Source organism: Carassius auratus, chromosome 9, assembly GCF_003368295.1.
Source record: "Carassius auratus strain Wakin chromosome 9, ASM336829v1, whole genome shotgun sequence".
Lineage (NCBI taxonomy): Eukaryota > Metazoa > Chordata > Actinopteri > Cypriniformes > Cyprinidae > Carassius > Carassius auratus.
The window spans coordinates 19,714,239-19,733,129 of record NC_039251.1 but is presented as its reverse complement, the minus strand read 5'-3'; the positions used below and the strand labels follow the sequence as shown (position 1 = coordinate 19,733,129).

At 36.6% G+C, this 18,891-nt stretch overlaps 2 protein-coding genes across 3 annotated transcripts; one reads left to right on the top strand and one right to left on the bottom strand.

Moving 5' to 3' along the window:
- Positions 1–289: 289 nt before the first annotated feature.
- LOC113108648 (integral membrane protein 2B-like) lies at positions 290–9,846 on the bottom strand. 2 transcript variants are annotated; one of them, XM_026271895.1, is made up of 7 exons: positions 9,616–9,846; positions 5,932–6,063; positions 5,541–5,603; positions 1,830–2,030; positions 1,477–1,587; positions 1,216–1,366; positions 290–1,058 (listed from the first exon to the last, which is right to left on the bottom strand). In XM_026271895.1, exons 1-7 carry the CDS (start codon positions 9,688–9,690, stop codon positions 970–972), a joined length of 822 nt encoding a protein of 273 aa, XP_026127680.1. In that variant the 5' UTR covers positions 9,691–9,846; the 3' UTR covers positions 290–969. The 2 variants fall into 2 exon arrangements, with proteins under 2 accessions (XP_026127680.1, XP_026127681.1); XM_026271896.1 differs by lacking the exon at positions 5,541–5,603 and having other exon boundaries at positions 9,616–9,845.
- Positions 9,847–11,421: 1,575 nt separating this feature from the next.
- On the top strand, positions 11,422–14,333 carry LOC113108647 (mediator of RNA polymerase II transcription subunit 4-like). Its single transcript, XM_026271894.1, has 7 exons — positions 11,422–11,557; positions 11,850–11,916; positions 12,163–12,333; positions 12,737–12,794; positions 13,330–13,416; positions 13,532–13,663; positions 13,807–14,333. Exons 1-7 carry the CDS (start codon positions 11,463–11,465, stop codon positions 13,977–13,979), a joined length of 783 nt encoding a protein of 260 aa, XP_026127679.1. The 5' UTR covers positions 11,422–11,462; the 3' UTR covers positions 13,980–14,333.
- The last annotated feature ends 4,558 nt before the right edge of the window (positions 14,334–18,891 follow it).

The window sequence follows — 18,891 nt, the reverse complement described above, 5'->3', positions numbered from 1 at the left end:
CTTGAATTGAATTGCTAAAAATCTGAAATCAACTGAAAACCATTTTCTCTCCCAATGCTGAGAACCACATAGTCTTTACATTTCAGGGGAAGAAACCTACAAAGTGATTACTTATAGTTGTCTCTGCATATTAAGCTGGGATAAGTTGAAATATTTTAACATTACCTTTCATCTAATCACAAAAAAGCAAGATTGACAACTTTGTCTTTACTGTCACTATTGAGATGGAAATAAAGTATTCATTTCTTAAAAAAAAAAAAAAAAAAAAAAAACACACACCACCAAAGCATTTTGTCTACTTTTTCCGGTTATTTATTTATTTTTTCCTTATATGGAGCTTGTGTCTAAAGACATTGTTTAGCTTATATACAGATTAGCATAGAACAAAAAGTCATTTCAGATAGGAAAATTGTTAGTCTTTTAAAGGAAGAGCTCTGTTTGTATGGTTTTTTCAAAATATATCTGCAAATTAAACGCCAATTCAAGAACAATTCAAATTGTGATGCTGCAACATTATGATCCAGATTATACACTAATTTGCTGAAACTTTTGGATTCAGGATCAAATGTTAAATAAAACAGAAACACTTTCATATAAAGACAAGAAAAATCATACTTTTTCAGCAAAGCTTATGGAATAAACTTTATTATTAAATTACTTAATGACTAAACTCTGATTGGGCTTCTATATAGCCTAAAATCATTATTGTTAACCCTTTTTAGTTTTTGTGCACAATACGTCCCTTTATTAGGCCTAATATTCAAAAAATAGCATTAGAGATTACACGTACACTCAAAAATAATACACCTCTTTGTGCAGAAAAACAATTTCACATTCTAGATTTTAAAAAATATATATGTGAAAAAAAGGCCTTTGGAAAAAAAAAACCGAGCAGGCACAAAAGAAACTCTTATCACTGATTGAAAGGAAGAGCTGAAGATCTGCTGCTGTGTCAGAGATTCATGTTCTTCATGGCTCGCAGATCAAAGTCTCCACCACAAACTTGTTTTCAAAATGGCGGATCTTGTGGCAGTTCAGAGCCTCACGTTTCTGCATACCTGCAGTGGAGAACATTCAGCTTTCAGAAGTTTGAAATGTACTTGATTATACGGTGAACATGAGAGGGAATACTGGGCCTCCACCACTTAAAGCTTGAAAATAAGATCCACTGCGATGGTGGGAAGATTCTCACATGGTTTGTTTGTGTACACTTACCCAGTATGGTTTCTCTACGCTGCAGTCTGTACGTGTCTTTGTCTTTGCACAGGTTATTGATGTAATAGCCCAGATCACTGGTGCTGTCCATCCTTTCTGTAATCATCATCTCCTCTCGCACAAGGTATGTCTGAGGAAGATACATTCCTGCCTGCAAAAACACACAGACATCAACTTAACTTCTGAAATGCATTTGTGTGGGAAAACACAAGAACCATTTACTGACACAAATTCACAGAATCTCCTGTTATTAATGGTTACCTTGATGTTGATCAGGAACTCCTGGAAATCTCTGGGCGGCATGACAATAGATGTGTTCAGGGTGATGATGTAGCATCTGTCCAGATTCATGTCCAGGTAAGCAGTCAGTTTCTGACAGCACAGAATGATGCACAGGGTTATTCACACTGAAACATACATTTGTACTTGTATCTCCAGAGTCTCTTTAACACAAAACAGGAAACTCACAAACTTCTTTTTGCAAACTATAATCTCAGAAAACCAGTCCATCCCTGTTCAATTTGTAATGGATGCTAATGCAGCAGCATGACTGATAATATGTTTATGGTGGTTATGGATAAACACTGTTGTGTTGTGTGTGTGTATTTTTGTACCATGGTGAAGTCATGCAGGATGCCAGCTGGATCACCGTCTGCGAACTCAGGGACTGGGACTTTGATGAGCTCCACCTCATCGTTTTCGTAAAAGCTCACATTCTCTTCAATCAGCCTCATTGGTGTCTCGACCTCCACCTCCTCATCAAACTCATAGTCTTCCTCAATGTAGTTCAACCCACAGACGAACACCTGCTCCTCCTGTGTGTTATACACACATACAGCATTAACACTAATTGACAACTACATTTCAAAGAGCAGTTTGGTACCAACAGAATGTACACTTATCTAAAGGCAAATTAATCATTTGCTTATTGTGGGAGGTGCATGACACATAGGTGTCACAATACTACGGTTTCTTAGGGGGAAAAAAGCTTGATAAAATACTAATATAAATGTCCTGCTTTCTGAAAAATTCAGATTTTTTCTGTAAGATTATCTGTGACTTTATCTAAAGGTTTTTTTCACATATTAAATACTAGTGATAGTTTCTAAGAACTCGTCAACATAAAAAATGGTTTGCACTGCTGCACATACAAACTAGATGTTTACTCTCAGTGCTATGCAGTCTAAGGTTTATTTTGCATAATTGTGTGGTTTTTGAGGATGAGGGTAAGTCACGTGATCTTCGCATAATGGTTTGTGGATAATTTTGCTAGCTTCTACCAAGTGGCAGATGAGTTTGAAGTATTTGCTGTTACAGAAGTTACCACCAGGCTCTAACATCAGCAGAATTCTGGTCACACACACCTGCTCACTCATAAGGACTGCTGCAGACGCACACACCTCGTCTCACCTCATTGTCTGGTCTCGTTTGTACAATGTGGACTATTTACCTGACTTCTTGAACTCCAGCGATCTTCCCTTCCTTTATGACTCCAGTGTTCTCTGTATTATGCGTGTACCAAGAATTAGTGATGGCAAACCGAGGCTTTCTGAAGCATTTGAGGCTTTCATGAAATTGTGGCCCTGTCCCAAATGACACCCTAAACCCTCGCAGTCTTCCTTTGAGTCTGCACTTTTCATGTAATTGTGCTTTGACTGTCGGGTAGAAGTCTGGCCCAGTACGCAGGCTCAGCAGAAGTGTAGATCAAAGGTGCGTAATGGCTGCAAAGGGGGCGCTCGCAAACACCCTTCTGAAAACTAAAATGATGAATTGGACACCCTACAGTCTTATCGACTTAATGTACACATTAATGCGGTGGCCATTGTAAGTCCGTAAGACCACGAGTGCACATGAAGTGTTCCATTTGGGACAGGGTCTCCGCCAAAAACTGCTCAATAGGTTCAATACTCGAAGCTTTTAAAACAGTGTGCATTAGCGACATCTGGTGGCTGGACCTTGTTTTCTTCACCATTTGAGACCATGGACCACAAAACCAATCTTAAGTGTCATTTTTAAAAATAAATTAGATATGTACATCATATGTAAGTTGAATGTATAAGCTTTCCATTGATGTCTTGTTTATTAGGATAGGACAATATTTGTCCAAGATACAGCTATTTGAAAATCTGGAATCTGAGGGAGAGAAAATGGCCTTTACAGTGGTCAAAGTGAAGACCTTAGCAATGTATAACACTAATCAAAAATTACGTTTTGATATATTTACTGTAGGAAATTTACAAAATATTTTCATGGAACATGATCTTTAGTCACTATCTTAATGATTTTTGGCATAAAAGAAAAATCTTACATTTTGACCCATACAATGTTTTTTTGGCTATTGCTAAAAATGTACCCTGGTGACTTAAGTTTTGTGGTCCAGGGTCACATTTCTGGCAAATCATCATGGAGCAGACAAAGCTTCGGAAGTCTGTGACATCTCGGATCAATACAATATCTAATCTGATATAATTTAATCTAAATTAATTTGAGCCCATGAGACCACAGCTTGTGTCATGTATAGCTTGGTCAACAGATTCACATATTGATTAATAGTATAAATACACAAACATGTGTTCATAATTAATAACTGACATGGGTAGCTGAAAAAAAAAATATTTGGGGTGAGCTGGTCATGTTCGTTATAAACAAAGTGACTGAATAATCCTTTTATGCATCAGGTGGGATCGTGAAGCTCCAGTTTTTTCAAACCAGCTGTCCCGACCTTCTGATACTGCATGACCTTCAAAGCTTCATCTGTCATCAATCAGCTGGTGTTGTCATTTCGATACAAGCATCGGCTCGGTGTGTGATACAATAGTGGTCTGAAAACTGCATCGGATCATCAGAGCTGCGGTATCAATTGTCCCATCGCTACCAAGAATGTCAAAGTGGATGCCCTCTTCCTGTCTTCATGCTCCAGAAGAGGTCACAGAAGAACCTAAGCCCATCTAGCCTTCCAACTTGATTCTGAGTGTCATCCAGTGGTCACAGCAACTAAGCACATCCTCCAGTGCCTCTGAAACAGCTCCACCGCACCCCAATAATCACCCAGCAGACAACAGCACACTCTCGCTGCTTAAAGATCCTTTCTAGTAAAACAACATGGCCAGGGACACGAGAAGGTTCATTTAAAGCTGCTCTCTCTGTGCCGTCTCAAAGGGCCCAAGTCATCTACCAACAGGCAAGCTCCATCTGCTGCCATTCACAATCGCTCGTGGTCACACCTAGGAGTGGACTTCATCAAAGAACTGGCCCCCTCTTACGGTAACTTACGCATTCTTGTTGTCATGGATCGATTTTATAAATCATGTCATCTGCTTTCTCTCAAAGAGATTCCCACTGCAATGCAAACTGCAGAACTCATCTTCAGTAATGACTTCTGGTACTTCTGGATTCCTGAGGACATAGTATCAGACTGGGATCCCCAGTTTGTTGCAAAGCTATGGAAAGCTTTCTTCACCCTCCTAGGTGGGACACTGAGCCTCTCATCTGGATACCATCCCCAATCGAATGGGCAGATGAGGAGAGAGATCTTGGAGATTGGACCTATCCTACGAACATTCTGCCATGTCTACCAGAACTCTTGGAACCAGTTCCTAGGCTCCATTTCACTTTATCAGCCTGCCATTGAACTCACTCTCTTCCGGTGCGTGCTCGGTTACCAGCCTCCTTTGTTCCGGTGGGCTGGGAATCTTATCTGTTGACTTGTGGTTCTGAAAGATAGAAAGGGTCTGGGACACTCACTCACAGTGGCATTGCACCACCAAATGATCTAGGCGGACATCCGACGGATGGAACTCCAACTTTCCAGCCTGGACAGGTTTGGCTGTCCATTAGAGACATAAAGATGTGTCTTCCATGCAAGAAGCATATTTCCAGATACACTGGCCCCTTCAGCATCGCCTGACAGATCTACCCAGTCGGTTTGGATGGTTGTAGTATCTGTATAGTATAGTATAGTATAGTATCTGGTCGATTGGATTGGTTATGACACAGAGGAGCGCTCATGGTCCCCAGAGACAATATTCTTGATCCAGTCCTGCTCACAGCCTTCAACGACTCTCACCCTGAGGAAGAGGTCGACCACCATGACAGGGGAAGTACTGTCACAGAATTGTCCACACACACCTGCTCCTCATCCTGCTCACTCATTAGGACTGCTACAGACACACACACCTCGTGTCACCTCAATATTGGACTACTTACCAGACTTCCTGAACTCCAACATTACCTCCAGTGATTGTCTCCAGTGTGTCTCCCCTTCCTTCGCGTCACCAATGTTCTCTGCCTACAAACCTGTTGAAAGGGATTACCTCAATACTCACCAAAGGCATAGATGTGTGTGTATCCTTCCTATTATCTGCTCTGCCATCCACAATCTCCTGCATCTGTAGCAAAGGAAAGTCAATTTAACAAACTTATTCTCTCGCCTGATTATATATCTAAAATGCATACTCCACCTTGGTTGCCCGTGTGCTCAGTGCTGTAATAATCACTCTGTTGATTCCATGTATATGTGTCTGAGACTACATTCTGTACATTCTGTCTATGCTCGATTATAGTTGCTTTTGCATTTCAAAGGAAATCCACTGCTTCAAGGCTTAGACTGATTATGAAATGTTATAGAAATGAATCAAGATGAAGATAAACGTCAATGCAAGATGGCACAAGTATGTTGTGTTTTTGATTTCACTATGGTTACATCAATTATCTCACCTCAAGAACATGGTATCTATATAGATAGGCTCCTCCCACCACTAGGCCAGAGAGAACGAGAGCCAATCCCAGAGAGAAGCACAAGCACCACACCTTAGACTGCGGACGCACCAACACCGCTGCCTCAGTATCCTACAAGACAGAGAAATGACAGTTACAAAGTTACAATTGAACAATTACTTAAATATATATATATTTATATATACATTTCTGTTCAAAAGTAATTAACACTGTTATTCAACAATGATTCATAAAACTGGTCAAAAATGAAAGTAAAGACATTCATAAAGTTACAAAAAAAAAGTCTAATAATTTCTATTCATCACAGAATCCTGAAAAAATAATATACCATGGTTTCCACAAAAATATTGAGCAGCATGGATGTTTTCAACACCGATAATAATAAAAAATGTTTCTTGAGCATCAAAAATCATAATTTCTAAACACTTAAGACTGGAAGAAAGGCTACTGAAAAAAATCAGCTGTGCCATCACAGACAAAAGTTACATAAAATGAAAAATAAAAAACAGATATTTAAACCAATAATATAAAAAAAATTATGGTTTTACTATATTTTGATCAAATAAATGCAGACATTTAAGCACATTTAACAAGGCTTAAACCAAAAGCACAGGCCAACACAAAAATTAAAGTCCTTACAGAGTTACAGAGAGTGATTTTCAAAAAACTAAAAGGATCAAATATGAAAACCACTGGATAGAGATTCATTTCCTTGTTAAAAAGAATGCCTTATTTTCAGCATTATGCAAAGTATACAGAGTACACAACAGGACCTGACTCTACCCAGCCTAAATGTTGAGCTGTGTCCTTGTAGACATTCACACACAGCTCACATGAAGCAGATATCATCTGACACGAGACACACCACAAATGAAACCAGAAAAACCTTAGAGTCTGTTTTGATAAATTTGCAGTTATGAGACAAACAGAACGAAAAAAGAAGTGAGATTCACACTGTATCTCTTCTGGTTTCCAGTTAAAGAGGCGTTAAAACAGTTTGGTGCCAGTAACTTCTGCAAAACGTCACGAAGAGGAAAAATCTTTCAATTCTAATCTACAAAAATGCTTCTTCACTCAAACAATAGCTGCACGCCTAAGCGCAATATGAACTGAAAGAGAAAGTTAAATCAAACAGTTTCTATCTGAATAGCATAAGGGGAATTTAATCAGAATGATGAAAAGTGAAACACAGATAACATGTCGGCTCTAATGCAGGAATGTTTTCGGAGTTCCTAGTTTCATTATTGTGTGATTATTTAAGCCAAATACTCAAAATAGTTTAATCTTGTTTAATATCCAGTAGAGGAGGTTTTTTTTTGCACATTCTCTCATTAATGTAACCACACAGCTCTTTAGAGCACATGGATGTGAGTGTTGGATGGCCTTGACCAGAAATTGCAGTTGAGAGTCGTTTTAATGCTTCTTGAATGCCTCATGAATCAGGAATTTCCTGGTTTCACAGTAAAATCAGATAAAAATGCCTGTATTTACATATGCTATATGCTTGTATTTTGCACTAATGTTTCTTTTTTTAAAAGAAATATATATATATATATATATATATATATATATATATATATATATATGTTTAGACAAATTTATATAGCACCTTTCCATAGCTCAAATACACTACAGTTGAGATACAACAGGAAAATCAACAACAGCAACTATCATGTGGTATAGACAAGCAGTAGAACAGTTTCTAAGCTTAAAGGGTTAGTTCAACCCAAAATGAAAATTCTGTCATTAATTACTCACCCTCATGTCCTTCAAACATGTAAGACATTCGTTCAATTTCGCAACACAAATTAAGATATTTTTGAAAAAAATGTAGAAACGTAGTACATTTTACGAAGCTACAAGAATATTTTTTGTGCGCAAAGAAAACAAAAATAATTTATTCAACATTTCTTCTCCCCGAGTTAGCACACTGATTACGTTCAGAGGAAAGCATGTGTATGTGCTGTGGTACTCTCCAAAATGGCAGAGGACGGTAGTGTTGTGGAGAAGAATTGTTGAATAAAGTCTTCATTTTTGTTTTCTTTTTGCACAAAAAGTATTCTCATAGCTTCGCAAAACTGAAGTTGAACCACTGATATCACATGGAGTGTTTTACTGATGTCCTTATGTTTCTGGGTCTGGGATTTTTTTATGTTACATTGGTGTCAGAGAGCTCTCAGATTTCATCAAAAATATCTTAATTTGTGTTCTGAAAATGAACAAAGGTCTTACGGTTTGGAACGACATGAGGGTGAATAATTAATGACAGAATTTTTTTTGGGGGCAAACCATCCCTTTAAGTTGAAGTCCAACTATCTTAGTCTTGGCTTGTAGTTCTGTCTGCTTATGCAATAGACTAAATTTCCTCAGAGTTGCCTGTATCTTAAACATGTGTGAGAGTGCACACATAAAACATGTCTCAACACGTCTGTCTTCCACAACCCATGAAAAGAACTCACACATATATCAGTGAAGTCTCCTGGTAATGAACGAAAAATAATTCTAGTGTGTTGTGAGAAACAGAGTTAAATTATTCTAAAAAAAATACAATTCAGAGAAACACAACCATGTTCCCTGCTTCCATCACATAAAACACACAAACAAAATGGTTAAGTCCACTTCACAGGACACCAAAATACACCTATTGCTTATAAATTTAAATTTAAAACTGGCCCATAGTTTAGCCTTGATTTGGTCATTTTTAACTAGTGCGGCCCACCCACATAAATTCCATTCTATTCTAGTCACTTGTGTCACAAGTATTTAATCCCTTTTCTAAGAAATAAATAAGGAGTGAAGAGCTTCCTTTTTAATTCGTATACAAATATAATAAAGAAAAACTTTTCAGTGAGGCAACAACAGACTGTGTCAGGCAGCTGCCAACAAACACACACAAATAACAAGCACAGTACAACCTGTTCAGGCAGTCTCACACCCAACAATACCAGGAAATTATACATAGCATTTTAAAAATGAACTATGGTAACCAAGGACTCTGTCAAAATACTGTAGTAACTAATTACACTTATCTTTCATTTAACTAAGTGAACTTGGTATCAGTAAACAGCCCCTATGGGATTTATTTATTTATTATTATCATTCGCTTATCAAAACATATAAATTGAATACATCAAAATAAATTACAATTAAACACATAAAATATGATCTAAGGTTAAAAAAAAGACAATTAAAATGATAGACATAAGTAACTGAATAAAATATTTATATTTTCTACTTTGTGGACTAAGACAGCTCTTTATATAATGTAGTTCAATGAAATATCAATTTAAGGAGGTGAGAAGAACAGAGCTATTTTTTTTTTTTTTTTACCAGGGTAATGATTACAAGAGTGATTAGAGTTACCAGTCTTTGACAAACTTTGGGCCGTCAGCCATTTTATAACACTTTCAGTCAACTTGATCAAAGTTTGAAGAGCAAACCTAAACAAAGGAACCCATGTACTTCTGCATTTGGCATACTTTCTATACTTCTCTCAAAATAATATATATATTTATGTAAAAAAGCAATGTTCAAATATAACTAGACTTTTCGATTAAAAGCCTTAATTACGAGATAACATTGAACCCTAACATTGCTAAAATGCTGTTACGCAATTCAATAGAAGTAAATATTCAGCAATATTTGTTAGTAACGTTACAGTACCTGTACACCAGCAATAAGACATTCCTTCTTTGTATCCTTTATGGCGAGAGCCTTGTTAAAAGAGACTTTAACCATATTGAAAAGTGTCTGTAAAGTGGTTAGATTCGCGAGCTCGACAGAGAAAGAAAGCGCAAAATGAAAGCGTTTAGCTGGTTTCCTGCTCAGCAGCAAGTCTGTGTGTGACGCATGACAGATCACAACATCTCCAGCTCAGCCTCTCAACTGCCTCTAGTGACAACTACTAGAAGATCAACTTGGAAAGTACCACCATGACAAGAATTTTCTACTTCTCAATACATTATTACAATTGACTATTTTAAAATCACCAGTACTTTGCAGTTAAATGTAGACGTATAAGGGAAAAAAATATAGTGACAACCGCAGGGGCGGAATGCGACCAAAAAAATCTACCGGGAAATTTCGTAGACCACTGGCCCACTGTGGTCTAAAATATATATATATATACACTACTGACGTCATGTGAAAGTGACGTGACATACAGCCAAGTATGGTGACCCATACTCAGAATTTGTGCTCTACATTTAACCCATCCAAAGTGCACACACACACAGCAGTGAACACACACTCGGAGCAGTATGCAGCCATTTATGCTGCACCTGGGGAGCAGTTGGGAGTTCAGTGCCTTGCTCAAGGGCAAGTCGTGGTATTGCCAGCCCAAGACTCAAACCCACAACCTTAGGGTTAGGGGTCAAATTCTCTAACCACTAGGCCACGACTTCATAGAACCCTTGCAAAAATATTTTATATATTCAAGTTCAAGTTCAAGTCTGCTTTATTGTCAATTTCTACTTGTACAGTGCATACATACAGAGAATCGAAATTGTGTTACTCTCAGACCCCGGTGCATACAGATAACATTAACATTAAAGCCTAAAAAATAACTAGATCAAATATAAAATGTAGATACAATTATACAATAAGGGAATGATAAAAAAAATACATATAATAAAATTAAAAATAAAGTTAAATAAAGCAGCGCAAGGCAAATGACAGATATAGTGCAAAGTGAACAACAGTGCAGTTAAAAGATTTTCATAGTTCAGTGTACACAGACTATATTAAGAAAGCCACCATTACTGCTCACATCAATGGTTAGATGCTAATTTCCATCTGTGCCTAGCTTTGACGACATGTGCTCTATTTTACTGTCTATGCATGTGCTTCAGTTTATTTCACCTGTAGGATCTCTGCCCGTTGATGCCCAGAACATGTCTGTTATTTGGGAGCATTTCACTGCCTCCTCCATAATTTGGAGAACCACCTAGTATAACAAAAAGTAATATGTTTCCAGATCTTGCTGTTGTTAATCAGTCTTTGGGTTTATTTGTAACTATTAATTTGATGATTTAATTAAATTCTTCAGCTAAATAATTTCAATTAAATTATTAACGGTAAGATGAAAATGTTATAGGCTATAAAGATGACAACAAGTGGATTTTTGCTTATTGACAAATCACATAATTTCTGAATCACGTATCTCTATAGAATTTCAACATTTGCGATTAGACGTACAAATTCTCCTCTGACTGTCATTCAAACAGAAAATTTGCATCTTCTTGACAATTTAAACATATAATGCAAAATATGCTAATAATCCAGCAATCAAAAACGAATACTGGCTGATTCTCACCAGCGCTGAGGAAATAAACAAGTACCAAATTACAGTGTCATAAGTGATATGTGCTTCGTCGTTTACTGTATTACCTAGAAATGTTTATATGAACACTACGGATAATAATATTTAATTGAGAGCGAGTGTATGTTGTGGTCCTTCCGCCAACAGACGTCACTGTCTGACTCTTGCTTCTGCGTGTTATTTTTCACGCATGCGCAGACGAGGAGAAACTGTCATGGCGGCGGCAGAGAAACCGACGAAAGAGAAGCTTTTATCCACTCTGGATGATATTGAAGTTTTATCAAGGTTTGTCTGCATATATTCTGCATGTTTAGATGAAATAAGCTTTGAGGTTATTTCTGTCTGCTTTTTTAGCTGTTACAAAGCAGTATGATATTAAACTGCTGTAGTTCATTCATGAATTCCCCATTCATTCCTGCCAACAGTTGCTGGATTAGCTCATAATAGAATAAATAAATCACAGTCTCCGTTGTCCACTCGAGTTTGCGGTTTTCCCAGCTGCCAACACATTATAGACTACTACTTTTCACACACACAGCTCCTCTTCGGTTCTCTTATTTTGTTGTTTGTGTTGCAGAGAGCTGATAGAGATGCTGGCGCTGTCCAGGACACAGAAACTGCCCCAGCCTGGAGAGGACACTGATGTGAGAGACACTGTTTACACACACAAGCACACACAATACTTAGGACATCATTGAAATCTCAAGAAGACGGATTTGTATCTGATATTTACTGATGTTTAATTCTGATTTAGCCTGGGAAAATTAAAAAACAAAAAGTCCTGAGAATTTCTAACTAAGAAATGCATTTTGCATTATCTGTTTAATTAGATTCAGCATAAGTATTAATAATTGCCTTGTGAATTGACCGTTTGCTGATTCTGTGGGCAGATACTGGAGCTGTTAGTGCAGAGAGATAAAGAGTTCCAGGAGCTGATGCAGACGGCGGTGGAGCAGGGCAAAGTGCACCAGGAGATGCAGGCTCTGGAGAAGGAGGTCGAGAAGAGAGACAGCGACATCCAGCAGCTCCAGAAACAACTCAAAGAGGCTGAGCATATACTGGTAACTGAGCCACTACGTGTTTGTTTCAGGAGCATTCAGTTACAGATCAGCATGCTTTATTACACCACAACCATCAGTTTTTGTGCAACTTTGTAGATGTTTAATTTCCAGCAAAAACAACTGCGTGTTGTTGTGAGTTTGATTTGAGAGAAATCATTGAAATTAACAAAATTAACAAAAACATTACAAATGTATTTTAATTCGAGTCAAGGACACCTTAAAAATAATGTCAGCATTGTTATTACTATAGGAATTCCAGTAAATTATGCGTAATGACAAGCAACTGTATTTACACTAACATGGACACCTCAAGATAAAGTGCAACACACAGTATTTTTAGATATTATTCACAATATTGATGTTCTTTAAACTGGCAATAATTCTGTTTTTCATTCATTATCAGGCCACTGCTGTCTACCAAGCCAAAGAAAAGCTGAAGTCTATCGAAAAGGCCAGAAATGGTATTATTGTGTTATTGAAATTATGACCATATTTTCTGGAAAATAATTCTCTCCTTACTATAATTCACACTAGGTCATATTTACGTTTTGCATTGTTGAGAGGGGAATGACATCGGTGTACAAGACACTTAATTATTACTTTCTGGAACATTATTCCTTCACTAAACAAGAAATATTTTATTTTAATGGTACTCCGAGATGAACAGAAATATAATACAAACATAAATTAAAATGGCATTCATTATTTAAAACAAAAAACAACACATGATCTTCAAGCCTAAAGGAACCGATTTAAACTGACTATACACTAAATGCACTATACAAAGAAACTTGGCTTCACATACGCCTGACATGATTTAAAGCTCCAGCATGTTTCAGATGATTTAATATTTGACATATGTTCAGGGAAATATGGGAGTTCTCAGTAGAATTGATTAAGTCATGATACTGAGATGCAAGAACTTGATTTAATGTATTGATTTACCATAGTATCAAATAGATCCTGTTGTAGTTAAAGATGGCCTCTTGTCACCAGGGAGTATCTCTTCAGAGGAGATCATCAAATACGCTCACAGGATCAGTGCCAGTAACGCAGTGTGTGCTCCTCTCAACTGGGTTCCAGGTAAACCGACTTTTATACAGTTCTTTTATTTTTCTCTTTCACTCATGTGATTTCCTCAGGATCAAGTTCGGTTATATTTGTTCTTGTTCTTATGATGTGCATCATGTATGTGTAGGTGACCCCCGCAGGCCGTACCCCACGGATCTGGAGATGCGCAGTGGAATACTGGGTAACATGAGCAACATGCCCACCAACGGAGTGAACGGGCACCTGCCAGGAGACGCACTGGCTGCTGGGAGATTGCCAGGCAGGTTCACTCTTCCGTTTCCTCCGGTTTTCTTTATCATACAAATATTGTGGTTTGTGTGTGGCTATGGACATTTCTGCTGAAGCACTGAATGTTTCCTTGATGTTTATTTTTGGCTAATGTCTTTCTCCTTTCGCTTTTAGATATTCTAACCCCACAATATCCATGGCAGTCCGCTGATGTTTCCATGGGGATTCTGCCTCCTCACCATGGCAACGATTTTGGCCTGGAGCCACCTGGTCATAACAAGGAAAATGAAGATGATGTTGAGGCCATGTCAACAGATTCCTCCAGCAGCAGCAGTGACTCAGACTGAGTGTGTGTGTGTGTGTGTCCACAGTAAAGAAAGTGTCGTGTGCATCTAGTTTCTGTGATTATAGATCCAGAACATCCACTGCTTTCACGAGAACCGAACCTACATCAGTTCTCTTTTCAGCAAAGCCTCATTTGCTTATTTCTTTCATTCTTCAGATGCCTTGCGGTCATCATTTGTGTATAACTTTATCCCACTGGTCTCAAATGTCACCAGTGTGTCGTTTTCAATGTGTGCAGAGTGACAGGCTCATTTGCATTTATTTGTAATCTAGTGAAGCATTTCTGGTTTACAGTTGGAATATAAATAGCAATGTAAATACCTCTGAACTTTCGGAGTCTGTAAATAAAACCTTTTTAAAAAATATATATAGTTTTGTTCATTTTACCCTGTCTGTTTTGTGTATACAGAAGCGCGTTGTAGTTTTAAAATGCTTTGTTTCCCCTGTGGAGCTGCGGTAAGGTAGTAAAGGAATAGGTCTGATTTAAATGACCCCTCGGGTTCAGTTTTCCATTATATATAGTATACCATGACCTCTAAAAGTGCTTGCACGTATCCTACTCTGTGCATGATCATTGCGCTTAGACTGTCGACTTCAGTTTATTATAGTGCTTGCTAGACAGTTTTGATATTGCTGTAACATTCAGGTTAGGCTGAACATACAAATGGCACTGTCTGAAACTGTTTCAAAGATAATTTTTCAGTCTTGGGTATCTAATTTTAGTTTAAACCTTCTCTTAAATTCATATAAAATTCTCAAGAATCTCCTATTGAGACTGGACATTTAAAATCTAACCATAAACATTTGAATCACACTTATTTGCATACTGAATATTGATAATTTATTTAAAATGTCTTGAGATTTGGGCACACCTGGCCCAGAATTTGCTTTTTTATGTACATCCATCAGTCTCAGCCTTTCTGTCCTTTCCTCATTTACATTCAAGTTTCTAGTTTAACTACAGTTTTATTTAACATACTTTCAATCCACTTTTAGGGTCATGTAGGCTATTTCATTTAGGAAATTATCTAATTGTAATTATCTTTTTTCATACTAGTTAGAAACAAAATCTAGACAAACTAATGTGCTTTCTAGTAATATTAGTTGTAAAAACATGTTTACTGCCTCTCTTTTAAAATAATACATTCTGAACTTACATTTAGCCATTTAGCAGACGATTTTATCCAAAAGGGACTTACAAATGAGGACAATGGAAGCAATCAAAATCAAGAAAAGAGCCATGATGTACAAGTGCTATAATAAGACTCAGTTAGCTTAACGCAGTACACAAATCAAGGGCTTTTAAATAATATAATAAATTAAAAGAAAACAGAAAAAGATTAGAGCAAGCTAGTGTTAGAGGTCTTGTTTGCTTTTGTTAATTGTATAATAAATGAAAAGAACACAGAATACAAAAAGATTAGAAAGCTAGTGATCCAAATCACTTTGATCTTTTATTATATTGCACATGGTGATTGGGTGTAATGGTGCCAGAATACCCTTCTGAGCATTGAATTAATACTTTGAACATTTTATGAATATTTTTGGTCGGGCATAAGTGCTGTTTTAACATTGGCCACCAGATGGCGCATTAACACTAATTAGCACAGCATTTTAATCGTTCTATATTTCATGAATTAATACGTCTTATTATTTATTTAGTATGTACAAAATACTTACATCTGTTTAAACAAATATAGAATCAGGCAAATATATGACAATATAGACTATTAAAAATGTAATAATTATTAATATCTACATGATAGTGTAGATACAGAGATGTCAGACATATCCTATTGTTTCCAGATGTTATGATCTGATGATCCTGTATGAAAGCATTGACTGTGTTAATTCAAAGTCTATTTTCAGTCTTTTCACAGTTTGTGTCCAGCATTAAAATATGGGTATTCAGTGCATGCTTTTTAACACACAACGTTAATGCGTGCTAATGTTAAGTGTTCCAATAGTTGTGTCAGGACATTTTAAAGCTGTTCCTGCTTGTAATTAAAGGGGTCATATGATGTTGCTAAAAATAATTTTTTTTGTATTTGTTGTAATGCTTCCATGCTTTATACATACTGTACATTATTGTTTTTCATCTATGAGTCACCTTTCTGAAACACTAAAAGTGAAGTGTGCTCTGATTGGCCAGCTATCCAGTGTATTGCGATTGGCTGAATACTTCAAGGGTGTGATGGAAATGTTAAGCCCCTTACCAAACTATAATGCCATGTCCCGGCATGACAAGACAAAGACAATAAAACCCATTACAAACGAGGCATTCGTTGCATCCAGTAGGGACAATATTACTGATTATAATGACTTTTACTGTCTTTTTATGCATTGTGTATCACGCCGCATAACCATAAAAACATGTCTGCATTTGTGATCGGAGAGTGATGAACTACTGGCGGCTTGAGTGAGGAGCAGCCGGGGCTTAGTCCGCGGTGAAAGCTGATCTGGCGATCTACAGCGAAAAGTTAATGTATTTCCACAGGGACCAGCACAAATCAGATCTAGGCATGATGAAGCAGATATCATCCTCTTTATCAGATATCAAGGCCAAAGAAAGTAGTTTCATTCTCACAATGAAACACACAGCCTCTCCACAACATGGCGCTGGCGGAAACAGAGAGAATAAAAGCTACATCTTCTTTGCGTGAATATTTGGACGGTGTTATGCAAATCCTCCCACATCGTGATGTAGATGTGGGGCTGTGTGTTACAGTGAGCCGTTTTAGGAGGGCGTGGAGAAGTTTAACATTTAATAAAGAATAACTCTTTGGATTTGAGACTTTAGTCTTTGCAGCTTTACAGATCTTCTTTATGCACCAAGATATTATAACACTTTAAAGAGTAAGGACAAATGTTAAATCGCATCATATGACCCCTTTAAGACTGAATTAGCTGCTAGTGAATCATGCACCCTAAGAATAATATTTAGAATAATTAATAGAATAATTAATTATTTCCCATCTGTGCCTCACTTACAAGCACAAAGGTAAGGGAACAAACTCTGTGTTCTCTGCTTCTGTCACTTAATTTCTTCTTTTTAGCTTTTTTTTTTTTTTGCCTGCCTATGCTCCGGGCAAGCTGTGGGGTGAACGGGGAAGGACGAACAAAAAGTTGGTGGAAAGAATGATTAAAGTCACCATGAGAATAAAATGTTAAATTCTTATTTTTTTAATGGAATACTGTTTATTATAAATAATGTATCAGTGCAATTCATTATTTTTTTATTTGTATAATTTTTTATTTATTAATGTGTTCTTATAATCTTTAATAAAAAAACGTTAAGATCAGATGTATTGCTTCAGCTCACAGATTTAACAAAAAACAACTCAACACAAACAACACAAATTTGCCTATAAACCTTGCTCAGCTGTAAGGTTAATGTTTTTTACATGATCAAATGTGCAAAGAAATATATAAACAAACCAAAAACAATGCTTTCTAATTTCACATCACACTCACATTCAACATTTATTAGCTATAATCTACAGTACAAACACTTATTTAAATCGAGCAGATATTCCTTTTATATCTCTTTTCTTCTCTTTCTGCTCTTCGCCTTTAACTTTGTTTTGTCAGTGCTCAACACTTGGCCAATATTACAGGTAATTCGTCATCGGCAGAGACATTCATTTGATGAATGTATAATTGGAAAGCAGCCGGAAATCTTCAAAAGATCATGTCCAAATCCCATGATTATGAAAGACATGCCTGTGACATTTGGGTCAGAGACATCTCACACCTCTGCGTAGACGCTAGTGATTAATCACCTGGTATCACAACCTTAGTTCAGGAAAAGAACTGATTTATATTTAATCTGATGTGATGTAAGTTTATTTATACTGCTTGTTCTGTGTTCAAGACTGACTGAAATTCCCAACAGAATGTCTTTTAGTGTACAATGTTGAAAGACAACAAGATTTTTGTCTTGTGTTTTAGTAAAGACATCTCAACATATTTAAAACAATTTCATTTTAACTTCAAAGGAATATGGCCATTAGGTATTAGGACATGTTTTCAGAGAATGTATGTTGTATATAGTGAAAGTTTGGAGTGTTACAAGATCTACAAAGATCTGTAAAGTTGCAACGACTAAAGTCTCACATCCAAAGAAATTGTGTGGACAAGTCTTTTATAAAAAAAAAAAAAATAATAAAAAAAAATAAATAAAAAAAATATAGATTAATATATATAAAATATATATATATATATATATATATATATATATATATATATATATATATATATGTTTTTTTTTTTTTTTTTTATAAAAGACTTGTCCACACCCTCTTAAAATGCCTTGTTTAAACAAGCCCCCACATCTACATCACGATGTGGGAAGATTTGCATAACGCTGCTCAAATGTTCACGCAAAGTAAGAAGGTGTAACTTTTATTCTCTCTGTTACCGCCGGCACCATGATGTGGAGATGCTGTGTGTTTCATTGTGAAAGCGAAACCTTCTTTGGCCTTCCAAAAGAGGATGATATCTGCTTCATCATGCCTAGAGCTGATTCAATTCAATTCAATTCAAGTTTATTTGTATAGCGCTTTTTACAAAACAAATCGTTACAAAGCAACTTTACAGAAAATTATGTTTCTACAATATTTAGTAGTAGCTAGTAGTTTGTGCACATTTGACAGGATTTTAGAAAAAATAAAAATAATAATAATAATACAAGACGTAGTCAGCTAGACGATGAACTATCAATATTATTAATTAAGTTATTATATGATTCAGTCACACATTTAGCAATAATTGTTAGTTATGTTTGTTGATTCAGGGTTAGCATCATCTGAGGTCCTCTGAGGGTCAGCATCATCTTTTCTCAGGTGTTCTGGATCCAGACTGGAGCTTGTGTAAATCATTAGCATAGCTGCTGATCCAACAAAGTAAAATTAG

What these genes read in the sequence shown, in the direction of transcription:
- LOC113108647 (XM_026271894.1), top strand. Translation starts at nt 11,463, where the DNA reads ATGCGCAGACGAGGAGAAACTGTCATGGCGGCGGCAGAGAAACCGACG. An exon ending in AAGAGGCTGAGCATATACTG is followed by an intron (nt 12,334 to 12,736) that starts GTAACTGAGCCA and finishes ATTCATTATCAG; the next exon opens with GCCACTGCTGTCTACCAAGC. An exon ending in GGCTGCTGGGAGATTGCCAG is followed by an intron (nt 13,664 to 13,806) that starts GCAGGTTCACTC and finishes TTTCGCTTTTAG; the next exon opens with ATATTCTAACCCCACAATAT.
- LOC113108648 (XM_026271895.1), bottom strand. Translation starts at nt 9,690, where the DNA reads ATGGTTAAAGTCTCTTTTAACAAGGCTCTCGCCATAAAGGATACAAAG. An exon ending in GTCTTATTGCTGGTGTACAG is followed by an intron (nt 6,064 to 9,615) that starts GTACTGTAACGT and finishes TCTGTCTTGTAG; the next exon opens with GATACTGAGGCAGCGGTGTT. An exon ending in CACACACATCTATGCCTTTG is followed by an intron (nt 2,031 to 5,540) that starts GTGAGTATTGAG and finishes TATAACACACAG; the next exon opens with GAGGAGCAGGTGTTCGTCTG.